The sequence below is a fragment of the Thalassophryne amazonica genome, chromosome 8 (assembly GCF_902500255.1).
Source record: "Thalassophryne amazonica chromosome 8, fThaAma1.1, whole genome shotgun sequence".
NCBI lineage: Eukaryota > Metazoa > Chordata > Actinopteri > Batrachoidiformes > Batrachoididae > Thalassophryne > Thalassophryne amazonica.
Window position 1 is genome coordinate 54,517,058 of NC_047110.1, and position 15,779 is coordinate 54,532,836.

General features: G+C 43.8%; 1 protein-coding gene across 11 annotated transcripts in view; it reads left to right on the forward strand.

Moving 5' to 3' along the window:
• Positions 1-15,779, forward strand: part of LOC117515633 (pleckstrin homology domain-containing family A member 5-like) — a 366,809-nt gene that overhangs the window by 255,703 nt on the left and 95,327 nt on the right. For all 11 annotated transcript variants that reach the window (XM_034176275.1, XM_034176273.1, XM_034176274.1 and 8 more), the window contains exons 5-6: positions 9,872-9,998; positions 10,146-10,250. In XM_034176275.1, the coding sequence (XP_034032166.1) occupies positions 9,872-9,998; positions 10,146-10,250 (232 nt within the window). The remainder of the gene's footprint in view (positions 1-9,871; positions 9,999-10,145; positions 10,251-15,779) is intronic.

The window sequence follows — 15,779 nt, forward strand, 5'->3', positions numbered from 1 at the left end:
AACGATTTTGCAGTATTTATAGCTCCAGAAGAACAACAGGGAGATGTGAAATGGCATACAGTACCGTGTTGAAGCGTGGGCGGGCTCACAATAGCGGACAGTAGCGCTGCGCCGCGTGTACTCACGTGAAGGCTCCATGCTGTGCTGTACGCCGAAGAAAATTAAACATGTTTAATTTCTTCCGTCCTACATGTGTAGCCCTCAACATACTGCTGCGTATTGAGAAAAAACTCCTTGTGAAGTCGGCGGAGAGCTGCTCATTACAGCATAGATAATATGCTGTAATGAGCAGCTCTACAAATACGCCACTGTGAAAGGGGCTTTAATGACATGGTGAGATGTTGATGAGCTTTGCTTGTTCATGTCCGCAGCATATGCATATGAATCATAATCACAATAGCCATAAAATAATTGAGGATAATAATAGTCACAAAATATTTGAGGGTTAATATATTTTTTAACAAACACATCCATCAGTCTTTGATCCATGTATTTCAATCCATATTGCTCATTATTAATGTTCCCATTTTACTACTACAGCACTGTACTGACTTGCATTGATAACTGCCAGATAAATAATTCTGTTTATTTTATGACATATCTTCATAAATAAAGATATTAAGAATCACCTTGGATTGAAAGTCATAGTTTTTGCTGAATGAGCTGTTCGGCTATCAAGTACGTATATACATTGAACTGACTTAATTGTGTACTAGCTGTGTGCTCAGTGCAAGTTAGGAAAATACAAATATCATCTGTAGACATCCCTCGTGAAATGTATAGTATCATGGCATCCTCCAAAAGCTCAGGAGCAAATTCATTTTTTCCCCTCAAAATTCTACTCATGGTACCCCATAATGACAACATGAATTTTTTTTTTTTTTTTTTTGCATTATTATTAGAACTGCCACCTTATTGTGGTGGTGGAGTTTGCGTTCCCGGATGATCCTAGGAGCTATGTTGTCGGGGGCTTCGTGCCCCTGGTAGGGTCTCCCATGGCAAACAGGTCCTAGGTGATGGGCCAGACTAAGGGCAGTTCAAAAGCTCCCATGACTGACATGAAATCAAGGACCGATTCATCGCCCGGTATGGCGGAGCCGGGGTCTTGTTCACAAGTGAGGGACAGATGGAGCGTGAGGTCGATAGACGGATCGGTGCAGCGTCTGCAGTGATGCGGTCGCTGTATCAGACCGTCGTGGTGAAGAGAGAGCTGAGCAGGGGGACAAAGCACTTGATTTACCAATTGATCTACGTTCCGACCCTCACCTGTGGTCATGAGATTTGGCTCATGACCGAAAGAAAAAGATCTTGAGCACAAGCGGCCGAGATGAGTTTCCTCCACAGGGTGGCTGGGTGCTCCCTTATAGATAGGGTGAGGAGCTCTGTCACTCGGGAGGAGCACGGAGTCGAGCCGCTGCTCCTCCACGTCGAAAGGAGCCAGCTGAGGTGGCTTGGGCATCTTTTCCGGATGCCCCCTGGACGCCTTGCTGGAGAGGAGTTCCGGGCACGTCCCATCGGGAGGAGGCCCTGGGGAAGACCCAGGTCACACTGGAGGGACTACCTCTCTCAGCTGGCTTGGGAACGCTTCGGGGAGGAGGTGTGTGTGGATCGGGAGGTCTGGGCGGCTTTGCTTGAGCTGCTGCCCCCGCGACCTGACCTAGGATAAGCAGAAGAAAATGGATGGATGGATGGATGGATGGATATTAGAAATAAAAAAACTAAGAAATCACATGTGCATAAGTAAATTTTCTTTCGTCAACGCATCAGATCTATGCTTGCATCTCAGACGTACCTTCTGGCAAATTGTAGCTGAAGTTTTAGGCCTTCTTTTAAAGAGAATCTTTCTCTATACCACTTCATCATGAATCTGTATAACTGGGGATACAAAATGCAACACATGCACTTTGCACAATTTCTCCAATTACAGCCACAGAAGCCTAATTGCACAGTCACTCAATTGAGCCCTCTCTACTCTATGCAGATTAACCATAGAGTGTCATACTGTTTGTATATTTTTATAATTGATGTAAATAAAGTCGAAGATGTTATGTGTCGGACGCAGCCCAGAGAACCGACCAGCGTTTGAAGGACCCAGTATGAAATAAGCAGAGCACGGTACAAAGGATAACTAAATTTAATTACATAACAGTGATGTGGAAAATATAACAAAAGAGTGCGCGGTCTGGCGTGGTGGTGAAACGGTGTGCTCCCAGCAGCACTAACGGTCCGGAGCCAGAAACTGTTCGGACCCAAGGACCCCGCGACACCCCCCAGGTGGCCGCGACAAACCGAGTCTGTGAAAGAAGAAATCATCATGTGAGTCCACACTCCACACACAGAGAGACCGCTCAAAGGTGTTCACAAACAGCAAACACTTCCTGGCTTAATTACTAATCAGCTTCCCACCCTGCAGGCATGGAACACCCTGTTCACAAACTCAACTGCAGTGGAAGCTGATTAAACGACTAACATAACAGCTCAATACAATAAGGTGTGAGGGACACCACATTTACTGACTGTATAAATGTTAGTCACAAAACCTAACGTACCTCAGGAAGTGTGCTGACGAGCGTGAGACCTCACCCCCTCCTCTTTCACAGACCATGCATCAAACCTGGACGTTCTCTGCATCCACTGATGATGAGATGGCTCTCGAGACGACGATCTCACCCGTCTGGTCACAAGGTCGAGTCTCTGGCAAATACACACTGTGTACTCCAGACTTAAATGCCACCATGTTCCAATCCGTGTAGATGCACCACAGCTGTGAGTCCTGACGAGCCTCAGGTGATCAGGGTGAGGTCCTGATAACTCAGCCACACAGCCACTCAGTCCTAAACGCGCACCACCTGGAAGGAAAACCAAAAGACAGAAACAGAAGACAAACAAAAGCCAGCCAGGCACGCCAGGCACGCCAGCCACAACAGAAGACCTATTCAGTGACTTGGAAATGTTCATGTATCCATCTCTTGACTTGTCTGGAGATAACTGGCAATAAAACCAATTATTTACAGGTGTTATACCAAAGCATTCCATTACTTATGCAACCAATTATCTTGGCTTTTTTATATTTTTAATTCATTTATATCAACTTTTACAGATTTGCTTTCAGTTTGAATTTAAGGAAGATAATTTCAGATTTTTTTTATTTATTTATTTTTTGTATTTGAAATGGCATAGACGAATTAAAAATGTGTGAAATACGACATCTTCCAATGCTTTTGGAGGGCACTGCAAGTACTCACACCCTTTGCTCAATACTTTGTTGATGCACCTTTGGGATTAATTACAGCCTCAAGCCATCTTGAATATGATGCCACAAGCTTGGTGCACCTATCTTTGGGCAGTTTTGCCCATTCCTGATGCACTTGTAGGTTGGATGGGGAGCGTCTGCACAGCCATTTTCAGATCTCTCCAGAGATGTTCAGTCGGATTCAGGTCTGGGCTCTGGCTGGGCCACTCAAGGACATTCATAGAGTTGTCCTGAAGCCACTCCTTTGATATCTTGGCTGTGTCCTTAGGGTCATTGTCCTGCTAGAACAGGGGTGGCCAAGTTCGGTCCTCGAGAGCCACATTCCTGACACTCTTAGTTGTCTCCCTGCTCCAACACACCTGGATCCAATGAAAGGCTCATTAAAAGTCTGCTAACGAGTCTTTCATTGGATTCAGGTGTGATGGAGCAGGGAGACAACTAAGAGTGTCAGGAATGTGGCTCTCGAGGACCGAACTTGGCCACCCCTGTGCTAGAAGATGAACTGTCCTGTTGAAAGATGAACCATCACCCCAGTCTGAGGTCAAGAGCACTCTGGAACAGATTTTCATCCAGGATGTCTCTGCACATTGCTGCATTCATCTTTCCCTCAATCCTGACTAGTCTCCCAGTTCTGCTGAAAAACATCCCCATAGCATTATGCTGCCACCACCATGCCTCACTGTAGGTATGGTGCCTGGTTTCCTCCAAACATGACACCTGGCATTCACACAAAGAGTTCAGTCTTTTTCTCATCAGACCAGAGAATTTTGTTTTTCATGGTCTGAGAGTCCTTCAGGTGCCTTTTGGCAAACTCCAGGTGGGCTGCCATGTGCCTTTTTTACTAAGGAGTGGCTTCTGTTTGGCCACTGTACCATACAGGCCTGATTGGTGGATTGCTACAGAGATGGTTATCATTCTGGAAGGTTCTCCTCTCTCCACAGAGGAATGCTGGATGTCTAACAGAGTAACCATCCGGTCCTTGGTCATCTTTTTATCTAAGGCCTTTCCTCCCCCGATCGCTCAGTTCAGACGGTTGGCCAGCTCTAGGAAGAGTCCTGGTGGATCCAAACTTCTTGCCTTTACGGATGGTGGAGGCCGCTGTGCTCATTAGGATCTACAAAGCAGCAGAAATGCTTCTGTACCCTTCCCCATATTTGTGCATCGTGACAATCCTGTCTACAGACAATTCCTTTGAATTCAAGGCTTGGTTTGTGCTCGGACATGCACTGTCATCTGTGGGACTTTATATGTAGACAGGTGTGTGCATTTCCAAATTATGTCTAATTAACTGAATTTATCCCAGGTGGACTCTTGTTTGAATCCCTGCATGATATCACAGGATTTGACCACTTCAGGGTACAGCCTGCCACTGCGCAACACAAACATGGCATCACTTCACACGGAAAGATTGTGTACTGTTTTGTTTTTGGCTGCACTCACCGAAGCAGTCGCGAAAAGTGCAGGGTTTTTTTTTTTTTTGTTCTCAGTAGAGAAGGGAAGACAAGGCAAATGGGAGAGGCTGTGTCAGTAAGTTTTTGCCTAGATTTAATGTGAATAATGATGAGACTGTCCCCGGAAGTACAGTTTTTGTGTCGTATGCTCTTTCATTTAACCCCTTTATTGTCCACCCTCATACAAGACTATGGTGCCCAATTAAGCTGTAGAAACATCTCAAGGATGTTTAGTGGAAACAGGATGCACCTGAGCTCAATTTTGAGCTTCATGGCAAAGGCTGTAAATACTTATGTACATGTGATTTCTTAGTTTCTTATTTTTAATAAATTTGCAAAAACCAAAAAAAAACTTGTTTTGCATTGTTTTTATGGGGACACACAATTGTCATTGTGTGCAGAATTTTGAGGAAAACAATGAATTTCATCCATTTTGGAATAAGGCTGTAACATAGCATAAAATTTGGAATACATGAAGCACTATGAATACTTTCTGGATGCACTGTATATGGTTTTCTTCAATTAAATAAACTACATTTATTATTTGTCTGCCTGTTGCACAGAAGTGTTTTCTTGCATGCCTCAAACGTTCTGTGTGCAAACTAATGTAAACTGGAAAGTCTATAAATGATGCATTGCCTGTGGAGACATAGTAAAATTATTCAGGACACACGTCATCACGTGGCCGTCTCAGGCCCTGGTTTGATCGTCTTTGCTGCTGACATGTAGCTGTGGTGAACACAATGAGAGCTCTTTCTCAGCTCTGGTATTTTACCACAGCTATTACTGTGTTCTTACCACTCTTGTCTACTATGGGCTCATGCTATCAAGAGAGCCATCAACGTCCACACGAAATAATAATTTAGCGCAGATGTTTAAAACAGCATGTTATAGATGTGAGCAGCAACTTAAACCATTTGGAAGCTTGATGCAGTATGTTATCTCATAATGTGGATGTGGAATGTTTGATTCCCACTATATGCATGTGTAGTATGTTTTTTTTTTTTTTAACTTGGATTAAATTCACATTTCCCATCCACAGTTCAGTCTGACTTGATAAAATGCATCCACTGACTTCAGCATTAGCTGGTTGGAAATTATGTTGTCCCACACGTCTGTCATGTGGTTTTCTGATCTGAGAGAATTCTGCTTCTTCTCAGTTAGTCTATATAAACACCACAAGTCCTTTCTTTACAGCATTATTTGCTGCCACATTCTGACATATTTCTCAGTACTTGGTTGTCTGTATCCATTACACCATAAGTTTAAAAGCTTTCATTTTGTGTTGTTTTTAGGTTAACACATTTTAAACAATGAAATATCCTGTAGGTGAAACAATTTCGGATATGTGACTTTTTGGCTTTTGTGCTCGCGCATATGTGTATGTGTGTGTGTGTGTGTGTGTGTGTGTGTGTGTGTGTGTGTGTGTGTGTGTGTTTGGCACTCATCCTTCAACGGAGCGATATTTTCAAAAACAGCAGGTGGCTGTCTTAAGGGTTGTCAATCATGAATCAAGAGGACAGCTTCCTGGAACAAGGCACTTTCTCAAAGGAAGCACTACAAGGGGTGGTCAGTGAGTGCAACACCTGTGCCTTACATGATTTACACCATTTCCTGCACATGCATTCTTTGTGATTCAGTGATGCCATAATGTGGTTCTGTGTGGCCTTGATATTTGATCGGTTCAGTCCAAAATAGAGCTACTACTACGCCTGGACGGAAAATCACTAAGGGCCCTTGGGCGTGGTCCTTAATCCCTTAGTTGCTTCATGGTGTGTAGTGAGTGCCTTGTGTGGCAGCACCCTGATATTGGTGTGTGTGTGTGTGTGTGTGTGTGTGTGTGTGTGTGTGTGTGTGTGTGTGTGTGTGTGTGTGTGTGTGTGTGTGTGTGTGTGTGTGTGTGTGTGTGTGTGTGAGTGAATGTGAGGCATTGCTATAAAGCACTTTGAGATTCTCATATAGATGTAAAAGAGCTATATAAAAGCAGTCCATTTACCATTTGCTTTATCCTTTCCAACACACTTTGCTTCAATGACTGGCTCCAGACTGTTTGAAATAAACAGTTTGATCTTTCAAATGTACCCATCTGAAACATCATGTGACCAATAGCAATGTCATACATGACAACATATTAGTGAAATCATATTTGGCCTTTGTGAAGTTACAATTCCAGAGAAACCATAGGCGTATCTTCAGCCAGTTCTTCAAAGTGCCCATGAATATCCTTGATATTGGGTCTGAAACGATTAGTCGAGTAACTCGAATAATTTGATTACAAAAAATGTTCGGGGCAAATTCTGTGCCTCGGAGCTCCATTTAACGTTGTAGTACATATGCCAGGCCTGTCTGTACGCTGTAACATCCCCAGAAAAAACAGAAGAAGACTAGAGCGATATAGCACCAAAAGCTGCAGCTTTCCAATGCGACACACAGAGAAAAATAAAACCTTTTAAGAGAAAGAGAGTCCACGCTGATCACCTGAAATAGCTTACTGTGCATTTAAAGTGTGGGGAGTGGCTATGCACCCGGCGGCTGCCAGCTGTTTCTCTGTGCCCGGGGTGAGGGGCTCAGCACTCCCCTCATGCCAGTCCCCGGCCACACTGACAAACTGTTTCTGAAAGAAGATCCTCTCAGCAGAAGTCCACTCTTTCTTCTGTGTTTTGCTCAGACTCGCACTGAGTGTTTCCTTTTTAAGTTTCGCTTTTTTGGGCAACATACAACGCTTCACAAACACTGTACATAAAAACAAAAAAAACAGTGACTGCAAGGTTTGCATGTTTAACCTCCAGCTGAAATGCATCTGCTGAATCGCAGAGAAAGAGGGACTAAAAGAAAAAATCACGCAGGGACCCAGTCCACCAACCTTAAAAAAAAATTAAAAATGGGTAAATTCTACAAGTTGGGGAAAAAACGAAAAAGAAAACCACATCCCATCGCCATTTCAGCAAAATTTCAAGACTTTGGTGCAGCGATATTTTGCCATTATTTAGGGAGAGCCCTGAACTGTTGATGTTTAAAAACGCAAAAGTACTTTTTATCCGATTACTCAATTAATCGCCGGAATAATCGATAGAATACTCGATTACTAAAATAATCGATAGCTGCAGCCCTAGATATAAAATCATTGGGCCAAAATATTTGACCTTGATGTGTGACCTTGACTTTTAACATTTTATTCCTTCATAATTTTGGCTTACCCTCAGTCATTTGTGTGTGCGTGCGTGAGAGAAAGAAGAGACTAAAAAAGTAGCTCTATGTGCAGGTGTACTTACATTAATTACTCTTATACTAGTTTATCGAACTAGTTGTCACAGTTTGTACTGCAGTAACCAATTTTACTAGGTGCCTTTTCTTAAAGTGCTCATTGACAGTCATCTTTGCCATCATTTGCAAGCAAGACAGCTTAATTGTTATCATGTGAGCATGACAAAGAGACAAAATCTACCTGTGGCATGATTGCTGAAGTGATGTTGCACAGTATGCCTCGTTGCATCATTGCTTCCCCGAGAGAGCAAACTCAAAACAAATTTAACGCAGCATCAGCTTCTTATTGCTTTGTCCCTGCTGGCTCTTATGCCAAAGTAGCCGGTTTGGGACCCTCATTACTTTTCAGTTTAAGTCTGTGAGGATTGATCATCAATCCCAAAGTAATTATTAGCAAATTGAGCTTGCACACATTCACACTGCAGCTTAGAGTCAGGAAATGGTCTGCTGGGTAAATAGAGTATGAAATAGAGCAATATCTCACTTGGAACAGACTCAGCCTGGTCTCCCTCCTACCAGCCTTTGTGTTTTGATGAGAAGTCAGTTCAGCTTTGATTACAGTTCATTTAGGATTTAGCCTGTCACTGGATGTCCCAAAAATGTTGGGATCTCATTTTGCCATGTGGGCTTATCACATTTAGTAGGAGGCTGCTCATCATTCTTCACAAGCAGAGTAAGCTGAAAATTGTGTGCACCTCATTTTGAGAGCGCATTAGTCATCCACTTGGCTACCTTGACTGATCTGCTGATGTCATCAGGGACGTGGCATACACAAACCTTGTTCACCTCTGTTCCTTGAACAAAATATTTATCTTGCTGTCGCAATCACACAATACTCAGTGCAAGCAAAAGTAGCTGTTAAGAGCCCTACCTTCACCTGGTACAATGCATCGCATGGTTCAGTGCAAGTGTTATTGCAATCTTCTATAATCTGAACGTGAAACCTGACAGTTTTCACACACAGCGCTCACAATTTCTGTGAGTCCCCCTGACACTCATGTAGTTGTACTGTTCTAAAAATGACGTGGCCAGGTGCAGAGCAGGTGCTTTCCTGTAGTACCGGCTGTGCACCTGACCAGTACAGCAGTGTTTATCAAGACCACCCATGCCCATTCTCATTCTCCATGTAATCTGTACTTGCATCAGTAAGGTCATACCATGTAAAAACGTATGGCAAGTCATCATTTCGAATCAGCTGTATATTGATCCTGAGCATAAAGAGACAAGCCAAAATAACGTCTTGTACTCTGAACTGTATGTTTGAGGGGCTGTTACTATGAGGAAATCAGATGAGGTAATTTTGTAGTTCATGGTCAGTTCTATTGTCCTTTTTCAGTGACCTGAAACCCTGAGGTAACACTCTTTTCACTGCTGCAGTGTTTCTGCTCTGCTCTGGTTCTCATTTCAAAATCCTCTGAGACTTTGGAGACGTTGTACCATTTACAGATGTAGGACATCTTCCTAGCCCAGAGACATCTTATTTTACAAATTTTTGTAATCTTTGACAAATATATTGAGCATATTCTGCTTTTCAGTTTAGCTTTGAAAGGATTTTGTCTTTGGGCAGTCTGGCCTGATTCACTTCTACAGCTGCTGCCCATCAATATGTCAGGCTGATTTATATCCACTTAAAGCTGTTAGAACACTGGAAATGTATATGCAGTGTCATAGTTGGAGTAATTGTCTTGATTTATGGGCCCATGTTGAGATCTCATCAGAACAGAGGATTTGTGCTTAAGAGGAATGCTGAGGAAACAGGTGCAGAAGTTGCTTTGTCTGGTTGTTTTTTTTTTTCCATTTCATATTAATTGTTTTCTGTTTGTTTGTTTTTTGCTCCTTTTTTTAACTGATGACTTTTGGCTTGTTTGTTTATTTTTATTTTTGTTTCTTGTCTCTGTATTAGATCTGCCTCCAAAGTGCCAGCAAATGATAAGAAGGAACAGCCAATAAGCACCATGAGTGAGGCCTCTAACTTAACAGGCGGCTCAGACAACGCCGCCGCACAACCCAGCAGCCCCACGGGAGCAAGAGTGAGTAACAGGATTCAAGAATGGCCTTGAAGTTGGGGAAAATATTCAAAAATGAATTGAATCATATCAATACTTTGATAAACAGTGTTCTTAAAACATATGTATGTTGTTTATATGCTGTCCTCACATTCTTGTTTATGTTTATAGTCCTCAAGACCTTCAAAAAAGCTTCATAATTTTGGCAAAAGATCCAACTCTATCAGAAGGAATCCTGGTGCCCCAGTTGTGAAAAGAAACTGGCTTTATAAACAGGTGAGTGAAAGTGTCTATTCATAATAAACTCCATTTGGGACAAGCAGGCCTGGATCCAGACCGGTTTGGGCCGATGCGGTTGCATCGGTCAGATTTTTTTACGCATCGTTCGTCATCGGGAAAAAAAAAATCTCGAATAATCCCAAATAGTGCCGAACGTGTCCCTGCGGTGAACACAACTTTTGATTTGATCCCACAATGCACCACGCAGGTGTACACAGGAAAATTCAAACCGGATGAAACAAACATAGCGTCCAGTCGATGATCATGGCATCCAGGAAAAAAGTTGTGCAAGAAAAATTGGGCGCTTATTTCAGCAAGAAACGGTGAGTGGTTTATAAATAGTTTTCAGACAATAGTGTGTTTGAAAGGCATTCTGTGATGACTGAAATTACATTTTCGGTGGTTTTCTGACCATACATGTCAACCTATACGGATTGTCCGTAAATTATATGGATTTTTACGAGTTTCAGAGTCATACGGACGTACAAATAAAGTTGAATATTCAGGATTTGGTCTGCAACGGGTCTGTAATCAACGGTTTCTGCAGCGCGACTCCACTTTGAAGCGTGAACCATTGAAGCAATGCTTCGATCCGCTAGCTCATTGGTTCTTTGATTTGCTGCTCTTCAGAAACAGCAAGTCCGTTTCTTAACCCCTCTAAAAGCCATTAAAATACCGTGAGTCACTTTTGTGTGTATTAAAGTCACTAACTGGGACTCTTGTCTTGTTGCCGTCAAGAAACGAGAATCGTCCTCCTTTCCGTTGGCACAGCTCCAAACGCTGCGCGGCTCTCTGCCGAGACAGAGTCCGCTCGGAATTAATAACTTCAAAATGAATTGTCACTTTAAATAAAATGACACCTCTTACAAACGTTGTAATACAGACAAGAAACTACAATCGACTAAAACGTTTTTTTTCCTCCTAAAATGAGAAGTGCCGTATTTCTTTACAAATTCCTGATGTGCAGCACAGCAGCCGCAAGAGCTCAGCTCAGATATATGCCTGAAAGGAAATGCTTTTGACAGAAACTACAGATTTGTTTATTCCTATTTATGTCCAGAGATCAAGGATCCACCATGTAGAGTTTATTATGTCCAAGGTTTAAGGATCCAGTGACCAATTTCATATTTATTTACTTTAAGACTGAATAAAATGTTGTTAAATTTCAACTTAATCGGCTTATAAAGCGCCAAATCACAAAAAGCGCCAAATCAACAAAATCTGTCTCAAGGCACCTCACATAGAACAGTTCAACATAAAAAAAATTTAAATAAATAAATAAATATAAAAAAAAAAATCAAATACATAATTAAAAACAGAAGTAAAAGAATAAAACAGATAAAAATAAAAACTATTCATAAGAAAGAGAATAAAATAGGCTTTAAGTCTTGACTTAAAAATGTCCACGGACTCCGACTGTCTCACGGTTGCAGGAAGACCATTCCGAGCGGGTGCACGATAAGAAAAAGCTAAATAAAAGAATGAAGATTATTGAATAACAAGACGTGTACGATTTTTATTTTATCAATGGGCAAAAATGCATCTGTCACATTTTCAGTCTGGATCCAGCCCTGGCAAGAAATTAATCAATAAGAGTAACTCAGTTGGAACCATCTCCTTATTATGGTGGGGATGTTTGTGTGCCCCTACGAACCTGAGAGCTGTGTTGTCTGGAGCCTTTGTGCTCCTGGTAGGGTCTCCCATGGCAAATTGGTCTCAGACAATGGGCCAGACCTCACAATGGTTCGCAATGACGCCATGTAAAAATGAGAAAGAGGGAACGTGACCCATCCAGGAGGATGCCTGCTGCCCTCGTCTGGAGCCAGGCCTGGACAGAGGGCCTGGACAGAGGGTCTGGACAGTGAGCGCCTGAGGCCAGGCTTGCCACAGAGTCTGGCCAGGCAGAGCCTGAAAAGGCAACATGGACTTTCTTACCGCCCACAGTGGGACCCGCTGGGGTCGGGTGTGCTATCCCATGGGTGGCAGCAAAAGTCAAGGGCCTTGATGAGCCAGAACTGGGTGGCAGAGGCTAGCTCTGGGGGTGTGGAACGTCTCCTCCGGAAGGAGCCGGAGCTTCTGCGGGAGGTGGAGCACTACCAGTTAGATCACAGCCAGCAGATGCAGAGCCTTGACTACAGAACCCCTCTCCCTGATAAGGGTTGGACTGTTGTTCTCTGGAGTTGCCCAGGGTGTGAGGCGCCGGGCAGCTGCAGGGTTACTCACAAGTCCCCCGCTGAGCTCGGCTAAATTGAAGTTTACATTGAAGTAGATGAGAGGGTTGCCTCCCTGCACCTTTGAGTGGTGGAGGGAAACTCTGACTGTTGTTTGTGCATATGTACCGAACAGTAGTTTGGGGTATTCGGCCTTCTTGGAGTCCCTGACTGGAGTCGTGTATGGGGCTCCAGTAGGGAACTCCATTGTTCTGTTGGGGGACTTCAACGCACATGTGGGTAATGATAGAGAAACCTGGAGAGGCATGATTGGGAGGAACAGCCTCCCTGATCTAAACCCGCGCACTCATTTGTTATTGGACTTCTGTGCTTGTCATGGACTGTCCATAACGAACACCATGTTTGAACATAAGGATGCTCATAAGTGTACATGGTACCACAGCACTTTAGGCCAAAGGTCAATGATTGATTTTGTGATTGTGACATCTAATCTGAGGCTGCGTGTTCTGGACACTCAGGTGAAGAGAGGAGCAGAGCTGTCAACTGATCACCATCTGGTGGTGAGTTGGATCACAGGGTGGGGGAGGACTTTGGACAGAGCTGGTAATCCCAAACGGATAGTGCAGGTGAACTGGGGACATCTGGAGGAGCCTAATGTCCAACAGATCTTCAGCTCACACCTCTGGCAGCAGTTTTCTAGCATCCATTTGGAGGTTAGGGGCAGTGAACCAGAATGGGCAATGTTTAAAGCTTCCACTGCTGAAAATGCAGTGTGGAATTCTGGCCTTAAGGTCTTATGAGCCTTAAGGGGTGGCAACCCTTGAACACCCTTGGTGGGGGTTTGCATCCGCCAGGGCTGCACCTTGTCACCAATCCTGTTTGTGATATCCATGGACAGGAGGGTGGAGGAGGGTCTTCAGTTTGGTAAGCTCAGGGTCTCATCACTGCTTTTTGCAGATGATCTGGTCCTGTTGGCTTCATCGGCCTATGTTGATGTGAATCTGCTGCAAATCGTGAGTTAACAGCAAACCATTAACGAAAATTTATGCTAACCGTGACTATCCTCAAACGGTTAATAATTTTGCTGTAAACGATGATGGTGCTCTGTGATTGGACACAAAATGTGGATTTTCTCCTAAAGTGATCATAACACCACGAATCGTGAATATGTGCGAAACGTAAGTCAAATGTGAAGAAATTCATGTTTTGCGGGATGTGTGTTTAGGTTTTGTGAGATATTTTTTCAGTATTCACTTTTTGCAGTTCACAGTTTGCAGATAATTCACAATTTGCAGCAGATTCACATTTTGGGGGTCAACAGCCTGTGACCTCCAGCACTCACTGGGTCAGTTTGCAGCCAAATGTGAAGTGGCTGGGATGTGGAGTACCACCTCTAAATCTGGGGCCATGGTTTTCAACAGGAAACCGATGGATTGCCTACTCCAGGTAGGGAATGGTCTTGCCCCAGGTGAAGGAGTTCAAGTACCTTGAGATCTTGTTCACGAATGAGGGGACAATGGAGTGTGAGACTGGCCAGAGAATCGACGCAGCAGGTGCGGTATTGCATTCGCTCTGCTGTACTGTTGTGACAGAAAGGGAGCTGAGCCAAAAGGCGAAGCTCTCAATCTAATGGTCAGTCTTCACTCCTAACCTCACCTATAGTCATGGGGGTTGGGTCATGACCAAAAAAAAACTAGATCACGGATACAAGCGGCCGAAATGGGCTTTCTTAGGAGGGTGACTGGTGTCTCCCTCAGAGATAGGGTGAGAAGCTTGGTCATTCATGAAGAGCTCGGAGTAGAGCCACTGCACCTTCATGTTGAAAGGAGCCAGCTGAGGTGCTTCGGGCATCTGGGTCCCCTGGGTGCCTCCCTAGGGAGGTGTTCTAGGGACGTCCAGCTGGGAGGAGGCCCTGGGGAAGACCCAGGACTAGGTGGAGAGATTATATATCCACACTGACCTGGGAACACCTTGGCATCCCCCAGTCAAAGGTGGTTAATGTGTTCCGGGAAAGGGAAGTTTGGGGTCCTCTACGGAAGCTGTTGCCCCTGTGATCCAATCCCGGATAAGCGTTTGGAGATGAGTGAGTGAGTAACTCAATTAGGAGACATTAAATTGCTGTGTGTGTGTACATAATGTATGTGTATTGTGAAGAGGTAACCCCTTTCACACCGGGCTTGCATACAGTTGCACTAAAATGCGTATGGAGTGCGTTGGAAAATTGTGCACATTTGGCGTAGTCCCTGTGTAGGCTGGTGTGTGATGGCGCATGGTTGCATTCCTAGACATGCTTATAGGAGTGTATGGTTGCTTTAGGCCCTGTCAAACCATTTATTAAAAATGCTGGCATAAATTAATGCAGCTGTCACACCTTGACGACCAGCGTATAACGACAGCCCCGTGTCTACTGAGTGGTTCAGGTTGGTACTGCACGGTTTGGTGCAGGTCAGAAACAGAGTAATTTAACATTTTTTGTTTTGTTTTTGTTGTTGTTGTTTGTTTTTTTTGTTTGTTTTGTTTTTTGTCTTGGTGGTTCATTTTCATTGTGTACAGAATGCTGATGATTCGACTGGCTGTGGTAAACGCTGCCATGAATGAAGTACTGTGACTCCTTAAACTTTTAAACGCTGCTTGCTTTTTGATTAGGTCTGCTGATCTAATCAGACCTGATCAGGTCTTTGATGACCTGAATATTGAAGCGCTGTGATGACTGAAACGTATGAAGTGCCAGTCGACCACAATCAGGTGTGATCAGACGGACAGCAACGGCACTTTAAAAGTCATCAAAGCGTTTCAGGACCTGATCGATCAGGTCATTTGATGATCACACCGACAGCGACGAGTCACAGCGCTTATTCAGGTTTGATCAGACCTGATGACACCTGATCGTGGTCGACTGGCGCTTTAAACGTTTAATTCATCATTGCGCTTCTGTCTGACCAGATGTGATTAGAGTGTGACACCGGCATCCTCTGAGAAAATGCACCAGGAAAACCACAGAGGGACTTGCTTTAAAACTCTTTGTTTACAGCCACCACAAGGAATTAAAAGTATTTTCAGATGTCGTTTTCCAAAATCAGGCTTTATGTGGATAACGTGCTCATCAGAGTGTGATGATGGATTGGACTGAAGCGAACAGGTAAAGCCCCTTTACTCCATGTGTGAATGAAACAGTCTGTCCGCATGAAACGGATCACAAAGTTCAGCGTCCATTTTGTGTCCCGCCCCCCCAAAAAGTAGAAAATATTGCCATTTAAACTCACAAGCATACCTAAACATCACATTTCTTGTCAGCATTCTGGGGAGGGAGGGAGGGAGAGAGAGAGAGAGAGAGAGAAAGAGAGGTGTGATCAAG